The sequence below is a fragment of the Dichomitus squalens genome (assembly GCF_000275845.1).
Source record: "Dichomitus squalens LYAD-421 SS1 unplaced genomic scaffold DICSQscaffold_19, whole genome shotgun sequence".
NCBI classification, from domain to species: domain Eukaryota; kingdom Fungi; phylum Basidiomycota; class Agaricomycetes; order Polyporales; family Polyporaceae; genus Dichomitus; species Dichomitus squalens.
The window spans coordinates 134,359-142,141 of record NW_006766901.1 but is presented as its reverse complement, the minus strand read 5'-3'; the positions used below and the strand labels follow the sequence as shown (position 1 = coordinate 142,141).

At 56.4% G+C, this 7,783-nt stretch overlaps 3 protein-coding genes across 3 annotated transcripts; 2 read left to right on the top strand and 1 right to left on the bottom strand.

The window, feature by feature from the left end:
- Nucleotides 1-1,617: 1,617 nt before the first annotated feature.
- DICSQDRAFT_137361 (histone H2A) lies at nucleotides 1,618-2,461 on the bottom strand. Its single transcript, XM_007366600.1, has 4 exons — nucleotides 2,245-2,461; nucleotides 2,042-2,171; nucleotides 1,921-1,987; nucleotides 1,618-1,858 (listed from the first exon to the last, which is right to left on the bottom strand). Exons 1-4 carry the CDS (start codon nucleotides 2,411-2,413, stop codon nucleotides 1,802-1,804), a joined length of 423 nt encoding a protein of 140 aa, XP_007366662.1. The 5' UTR covers nucleotides 2,414-2,461; the 3' UTR covers nucleotides 1,618-1,801.
- A 353-nt stretch (nucleotides 2,462-2,814) lies between these two features.
- DICSQDRAFT_161949 (histone-fold-containing protein) lies at nucleotides 2,815-3,917 on the top strand. Its single transcript, XM_007366599.1, has 4 exons — nucleotides 2,815-3,145; nucleotides 3,283-3,387; nucleotides 3,447-3,571; nucleotides 3,626-3,917. The coding sequence occupies exons 1-4, from the start codon at nucleotides 2,944-2,946 to the stop codon at nucleotides 3,647-3,649; spliced, it is 456 nt and encodes a 151-aa protein (XP_007366661.1). The 5' UTR covers nucleotides 2,815-2,943; the 3' UTR covers nucleotides 3,650-3,917.
- A 969-nt stretch (nucleotides 3,918-4,886) lies between these two features.
- On the top strand, nucleotides 4,887-6,923 carry DICSQDRAFT_170968 (uncharacterized protein; the record flags this gene model as incomplete). The annotated part of the gene is made up of 3 exons (XM_007366598.1): nucleotides 4,887-4,958; nucleotides 5,072-6,844; nucleotides 6,912-6,923. 3 exons carry the CDS (start codon nucleotides 4,887-4,889, stop codon nucleotides 6,921-6,923), a joined length of 1,857 nt encoding a protein of 618 aa, XP_007366660.1.
- Nucleotides 6,924-7,783: the final 860 nt, after the last annotated feature.

The window sequence follows — 7,783 nt, the reverse complement described above, 5'->3', positions numbered from 1 at the left end:
AACTTCAAGGAGCTCGAATAAAAACCATACTCCCTCTGAGGAGGTCGCAGTAGTTGACGAGGCAGCATTTTTCCAACATGTGAAGAGTGTTGTGCAGGCGTGGCGGGTGAGGAGGGTGGGGGACGCGCGACGCAAAAGACCACCGACGCTGTCACCACGGGCGCATCAGCGCGCTAGTTTTGATGATCAAAGTTCTCAATCAGCATTGTGGCGTTTGATGCCAGATTTAGGGTTTGCGCGAAGAGGACCCGCCATTCGTGCTCCCTCCCCTCCCTCGCTGCGCTCGGGGGGTCCCCCGAGCCGGGAGCACTCAGGCGGGCACTCTAAAGCCTCGTTCGCGCGATAAATACAGACGGCCTCCCCTTTGGGGGAGGAGGAGGTGTGAATAGCGCCTAACCCAAACCCGAACCCGAACCCTAACCGAACCCAAACCCAAACCCAAACCCTAACCGAAACTCTAACCGACGCGTATCACTAAGACCGCGTGGGTTGGGAGGTTTGATACCTCTCTGGCCCGATATCCCAGAGGTTTGCATACCTCGTTGTAGTCTCTACTACACCTCGCTGGTAGAGTCATGGACAAGAACAAGACCAGGAGTCAGAGCAAAACCAAGAGCCAGTACAAGATCAAGAGCCGAAACTTGAAGACCAAGAGCCAGAACCCTCCCCCGGCCAGCCCTCCTCTCGTTGTTGACAGCCCCGTGGCGACTCCCCCTGCCACTACTAGTAGCAGCCCTGTCGCTGCTCCTACTCCCGGCACTGAAAGCTTTGACCTCAGGCCTCATCCCCGCTCCAGGCACGGACAACTCTGTCGCTGCTCCCACTCTCGCCGCCACTAGCAACCCTGTCGCCGCTCGCACCTCAGTCCTCTCAGGTTGTGCGCCCGGGACCATTGAACGTCGTCCTAGCGCTTACAGGTTCAAGGTGCCGCGGCCGCCGCCCAATACTTTCGCCCCTTCTAGAGTGCCCCAATCAAGCTCTTATAGCAGCCGCTATAATAGGTGCGTCTGTTCTAGAGTCTTGTGGTCAGGCAGGCTTAGCCATGCTTTGTAGCACTGTATTGCCGCCGAGACGTATCACCACCGTGACGAGGTGGAGGCCTCTCGCGTTACCTCACGAGAAGGATGGAGAAGACGGTGTCGATGTTCCCGGAGTAGCTGACCTCGCCAATGGGTATGTACGCTTTCAATCATGTCCTGGGGGCCCGGAAGACTGAGTCTTGCTTCATCTTGAAGGGCTGGGGATATCGACGATGCCATGGCGGGATCGAACATCTTCATTGGCAAAGAGAATGGAGTCAACGAGAACAGTGCCGCCGATGTCGTTATTAACGTCGCTAGTTCCAGTGTGACAGGGACCAACGAAACTTGATATCGAGGAAACACATACATAAATAGTAGAGATTCAGTAGGACAAATTGTCTCTTGTCGGCCATGCCACTGGTAGACAGGATTGGATGTCAGTTGATGGGGCACAGCCCCGACGCATGTTGGGTGCTACTTGTCATCTCTTCCCAAGCTACGTTCTTCCCCATCCGGTGCAAGCTCTCTGGTGGGAAGCCTGAGGAGCGCAGAGTTGAGGCTGCGACGCACAACGGCGTCGAAACTGTTTCGAGTCTGACTTGACGTGGACTTGATCGATAACAACACTGTCCTGGCCCAATAGGGAGAGGGAATCTAGTATACAATAATCGTACACACCACCAGCCAACCCCCGATGCCTCCTACTGACGCATAGTCATAGCGCGTAAAGGGAGCACGGACATAAACGATACCCCAAGGGCCTGACGCGAAGACCATCATCATACCTCCTGCGACGCATCGCTCTTGCGACCTTTGTTCGTCTTCGACGGAAGAAGCTGCGGGAAACGGACCCGCGGTCAGCTGGCGCTCCCAAACTTATAGAGGGAAGATGATGTACCTCTGGGTTAATGTGCGGCACGACACCGCCCTGCGAGATGACGACGTCGCCCAGGAGCTTGTTCAGCCTGCGCCAGACTCATCAGTATTTCTATTCTGTCAGTCGAATCATATACACCTACTCTTCATCGTTCCGGATGGCGAGCTGCAGGTGGCGCGGGACAATACGCTGCTTCTTGTTGTCGCGAGCCGCGTTACCTGCGAGCTCGAGGATCTCGGCAGCTAGGTACTCGAGGACCGCTGCGAGGTAGACTGTGACACGCAAAACCAGTCAGCTGCTGGTTCCTTTGGGGGATAGGGTCAGTATAGAGGATGTTCCACTGACCAGGTGCACCAGCACCGACGCGCTGTGCATAGTTGCCCTTCTTGAGGAGACGGTGGACACGACCGACGGGGAACTGGAGACCCGCCTTCGCTGACCGAGACTGAGACTTGCCAGCCGCGTCGGCGGAGGCCTTGCCGGACTTTGACTTGCCGCTGCCCTTGCCAGACATGTCGTTCAATTGTGGTTGGTTGAGGATGGTAGTTGGAGAGAGTGAAGTTTTGGTGTGCCTGCAGCAGGAAAGAATGCGCCTTAAATACCCACACGCCACATGAATTCATGTACAAAGCGGCGAACTCACCTCAAAGACGCAAAAGGGCGACAAGCGAGATCTCAACGCGAACGACGTACCGGGTCGCAGGCTCCCCGCCCCCCTTTATATACCGCGACGCGCGACGCGACCCGCCAAAGCGCGTGATCGCGACGGGCTTGTTGAATGCGGTTCAACAACGCGCCATCACGTGTGCGCCTCCGCGCCCGTGACACGCGTCCCTCGCCAAACAGCCGCACACAACCGTGGCGCCCCTTTATAATCACTCCGCCGCTTGCGCGGGCTGCCTCCCGAACACCACCACTGTCCCCTCGTCCTCTCGCGTCCCATTCACACTACGACCACTTCGAACAGTTGTAAAGTGCATACGCTTCCAAGTTGCACGCGAACCGCACCTCAATTGCCGCATTTCCACTTAGCCAATCCTAGAAATGGCCCCGAAGCCCGCATCTACCGCCGGGAAGGCCCCCGCCTCTACCGCTTCCAAGGCACCCGCAAAGACGACCTCTGAGGGCGGTGCGAAGGGTGCGAAGAAGACCGCCAAGGCGGCGAGCTCTGGCGCAGGCGGCGAGGGCGAGAAGAAGAAGCGCAGGAAGGGCCGCAAGGAGACGTACTCGTCTTACATCTACAAGGGTGAGCAGCATCTTAGTACCACACCCAGCATGTGTTGTTGGCCGTGCACGGGTGCATGACGCGTGCTTGGTTTGGGATCGGGCCCCGGGTTGTGCGTTGATAGGGCCTTGTGCTGACAATGAGATTTTCACGTGCAGTGCTCAAGCAGGTGCACCCCGACACTGGTATCTCGAACAAGGCGATGGCGATTCTCAACTCATTCGTCAACGATATCTTTGAGCGTATCGCTACGGAGGCGTCGAGTATGTGTGCCGTTCCCTTCACTCAACGCTTGGTTGCTGACGATTGGGTCCCTTCGCAGAGCTTGCGTCGTATTCTAAGAAGTCGACAATCTCGTCACGCGAGATCCAGACGGCCGTGCGCCTAATCCTGCCTGGTGAGCTTGCGAAGCACGCCATTTCGGAAGGCACGAAGTCTGTCACGAAGGTTCGTCTTCCCTCTCCCTTATCACGCGCCCGTCCTTAACCAGTCTTTCTGCAGTTCTCGAGCGCAGGAGCCAAGTAAGCGTCTTTTGTGATGATTGGCTCTGGGTGGTGCACGTGTCTCGACGATGTGGTGTTGTTGTACAACGTCGTACGATATCGTGAGGAGAGTACGGTTGGGGGGGAGCTCGACGTTGTTGTATCCCTGTCTATGCGGTCCCCGCGTTAGGGCGGCCTTGTATTGTATGATTCCTAGTCTCGTGTTGTCTTTGTCTCTTATCTCGTATCTGTTCGCCCTTCTGTTCGTCTATGGTACCATTCGAATGGATTCACTATGCGCCAGGCACATGTAGTGGAATTCAGTCGTGTAAGCGTGAGTGTAATTGCGTAGGTTAGAGGTGCGCGACAGAGCTCGTTTTTGGTCATGAACACAACGAAGGTAAGTTAGTACAATATTTTCTCCATCGCCCGGGACTGACTCAATGCTCTGCTTCGAGTCTCTTGAAAAGTTCGCAAATTCAAATGCAATGCCGTATTTAAGGCGGTCTCCGGAATGGTGAAATACCATACCTTGTCGCCCATGGCGGAGTCCGGCTTAGTTGCAGTGTTCCTGGTGCGTCACCATCTTTGAGACAAGGTTCACTCGGGTGCTCGTCCGCCCCTCCTGCAGTTGAGGCTACATGCAGGCCTCAGGCCGATTCTACCGTGATCGGTGGCTCATCAGCCCGTTCCCCGTTCTAAGAATATCGTCACCCTTCAATTCGGAGCGACGATGGGTCGGAGCCTGCGCACAGCAAGCACGCCGTGCATATTAGAATGACCTAAGTACTGCGCCAGATACAGTGAAAAGATGGATTGTGAAGTAAGTTCGAGCATCTGTCTTGTCGCCCGCCGCGGCTACGGCAGAGCTGTTGATGAACCCTTAGTAGAGAACAGTTCTCGCTGTAACGAGGCTGCTGAGGACGGCACAGGTGCTCGCAATTGTGGTCACTTGACGGTACGTTTCACGCCTTAGCCCACATTTGAGTGTCCGTTGCCGCGGCGTTGCGCCGTGGGGACGGCGCGGCCTGGTCGATGCCGGCTTTTGAAACATACTGTGGATGTTCAGGCAGTCGACGTCGTTGGCGCATACCTCATGGGACCTCTCAGTGACACGCATACATAGTAGTAGAGGTAGGCGCTTGCCGGCTGGACAAAGGTTCGTCTTACGGGCGCTTGTATACATATGTGGCACAACAGCTCAGGCTCCGGCCTCAATTAGTTTGGATCCGAACCACCACCATCTTCGCGTACAACCCTTCTAAACACTCACGTACTACATGCAATACGATCTACCACCGCGGAAGAAATTTAAAGTGGGCGAGGCCCGTTCCAAACCTGAGTCGTCGACGGTGAGTCTTCATAGTCAATGCAGTCGAGGACAGAAGGATAACCGGCCTCCACTCATGCCTCTGGACCATTCTTGTTACTCACACTCGCCGCCTTTTTTCACCACTCGCTGCAGCCATTTCCGCGGACGCCTCTGGATGGGCCCATCATCCAGACGGCTCCCATCGCCCGTCTTCCCACCGAGCTCCTAACCACCATCTTCTCTCTCGTGGGCCCCTATCAGAGATTGATTCCATTTTCCGACGAAGGCGCAAAGACGTGGATGGGATGGGCACGGCTCATGCTGGTGTGTCGGCACTGGCGGAACGTCGGTCTCTCGACTCGGTGGTTATGGCGCAGGATCGGCGTCACCAGTAACCTGGAGGCTCTGCAGTACCGCCTCTCGCGCACGGTGGGCTGCACCATCGATGTCATATTTTCCAGCTATTCCGAAACCAACGAAAGAGCCGTGCCTCTGCTGCTGCCCTACGCGCGCAGCATCCGCTCCGTCCAGATGCCCGAGTGGTCGCTAGGGTTCTACGAGTCCGACAACCTGCCCGCCATAAAACCGCTGTTCGAGGTTCCCCTCCCGGCGCTCGAGCGCATAGATCTAAGCGGGCTTCCGTTGCTGCGCGGCCGTCCACTCGACACGCCGTTCGACCTGGGACTGTCGGAAAAGCTGCATCCCGGTGTTCGTCGGCTCGTTATGCCCTCTCACATCAAGATGCCCTCTACGCCAACTTTCTGGAGTGCACTGCGCGAGCTCGACATCAGCTCCGAGAGGTATGACGGTCGGCAGGCGTGCTTGGACGATTTCCTCCAAGTTGTGGCCGGCGCTCCCTATCTCGAGTCTCTGGCAGTCTTGGGCACCCTGACGTCACGCTCGCTGCGTAGGAAGGATACTCCCACCTCGGGCGATGATGTCCCCACCTCGCCGTATCGGTTAGCCAGACTTAGGACGGTCCGTCTCGAAGGCGAGCTCGCCTTCGTCGCCCCGATCCTGCAGAGGATCGACGCGCCGGCATTGTGCGTCCTCCACATCAGCGCCTGTATACCTCCGGATGCCGACATCGCCGACTCAGCCGCGCTGCTGTTCCCGCCGCCTCTCCGCCATGTCCTCGCCAAATGCAAGGCTCTGTACGTGTCCAAGAATGAACCGTCGGACTTCCAGATCTGCTCGAACGCCCATCAGAACCCCAGGAATATCCAGTTCAAAGCGGACGCATTACGTGTGCCTCTGTTCTTCCATGTCATCAGTTACAGGCCGCTCCCCCCGCAGCTCAGCACGGTCATAGGCGTGTTGTGCGACGGATTCTGTACGGCACCGCTACAGACGCTTGTTTTCGAGGAGTTTTCCGATTCCGCCCCCGTTGCCGCTTGGAGATCGCTCCAGGCGACTTTCTCCGACTTGCAGTCTATCCGAGTTGGAAGCGAGAGTCTAGAGCTTGTCTACAATTTCTTCTTCGCCCTCCGAGGGCTGGCTCCGGAGGGCGGATGGCCATTACTCTCGTGCCTGGAGGTCGATTTCGGCCACATTTCTGAACAACACGACTCCTTGGCGTGGCACCGAGTCTTGCAGCCCCTGGTGGAGGCCACCCATGCTTGGCACGAGCAGGGGCTGCGGCTCGACGACATCATTCTCCATAGTTTGCACGCCACAGGGGAGAAAATTGGGCCCATTATGCTGTACGACCATTTCAGCCTGCGCAACCCCGTCGTCTTTGACACATTCTCTGATCACCACATGGACGACCTGGTATCATCGCTCCTGACCGGTCCAAAACCGCGAAGATGGTCGGGCCGGTATACCGGAAACACTACGGGCAAGGAGGCCAAGCGTGGCTTGGCCGCCACGGATGACACAGAGACGAGTTTGTCGGAGGTTGATTCTACCCAGACAGAAAACCCGGTGAGTGACATTTCTTCTGTCTGGCGACGTCTATTGATGAGAAGGTACATATTTGTTGCGGAGGCAGCTTCCAGCCTAGGGAGGTTCTGGAGCAATTGCTGCAACGGTTCCGCGAGTAGTCTTGCAGATAGAAGCAAAAGACTCATAACATCAATGTGTTTCTGTAGCAACGGGCCATCGCGTGTAAAACGCCACCCCGAGTCATACTTCAATGTTTATGCCTCATTGGAGCGCAGGCGTCACGATGTCTGCGCGATAAACCTCACGCTCGCACTGAGGTTCGACGGTGAATCAGGGTTTTCGGCGGCGCGTCGAACTGAGCACAATGCCCCTCGCATCAACCGGGGACCAGGAGCGTTGACCGGTCATTAGGACTGGAAGTGTGTGTTCACAACACGAGGGAGTTGACTCTACAGGCTCGAGGGCATCGGTTGCGCACTCCAGAACACAGCCTGTATGAGGGATCTGTTGAACCTGTTGAACAGGCGCTGGTTTACACAGCTTGCCTATCAGAGCCGTCACAAGATATGGAACGGCACAGCCGGTTACTGCAATAACCGAGGCTGTACTACTCATGTGGTACACACACAGCTTTGCTGTGTACGCACTGCTTCTCTGTGCGACTGTGCATCCTGGGAAGGTACTGTATAGTACTACGTAGCCACAGATGTACAGTAGTATATATAGGGGACTTCTGTACCCCCAATCTACAGTTCAGTTCACTCGAACATCTCCTCTCATCGCTCTTACAAGCCTCTTACAATCAACCAACCCTTCTAGGTGAGTTGCAGGCTATCCGCTGTCGTTGCCACCCGTGGGAGAGGCCTTCGCCCCCCCGGGTTCAACAGGTTATGAGCCCTGCTCGACGCTGCAGAATCTGCGCCGCTCACTGCGTGCTGCGATCTGTAAGCTCGCAGCTCACCTGGATCTTTTGCCATC

Coding starts and splice junctions, on each gene's coding strand:
- DICSQDRAFT_137361 (XM_007366600.1), bottom strand. CDS start 2,413: ATGTCTGGCAAGGGCAGCGGCAAGTCAAAGTCCGGCAAGGCCTCCGCC. Junction 1,988..2,041: donor GCCATCCGGAACGATGAAGA/GTAGGTGTATAT, acceptor AGTCTGGCGCAG/GCTGAACAAGCTCCTGGGCG. Junction 1,859..1,920: donor TGCCGCACATTAACCCAGAG/GTACATCATCTT, acceptor CGTTTCCCGCAG/CTTCTTCCGTCGAAGACGAA.
- DICSQDRAFT_161949 (XM_007366599.1), top strand. CDS start 2,944: ATGGCCCCGAAGCCCGCATCTACCGCCGGGAAGGCCCCCGCCTCTACC. Junction 3,146..3,282: donor CTCGTCTTACATCTACAAGG/GTGAGCAGCATC, acceptor TTTCACGTGCAG/TGCTCAAGCAGGTGCACCCC. Junction 3,572..3,625: donor GCACGAAGTCTGTCACGAAG/GTTCGTCTTCCC, acceptor GTCTTTCTGCAG/TTCTCGAGCGCAGGAGCCAA.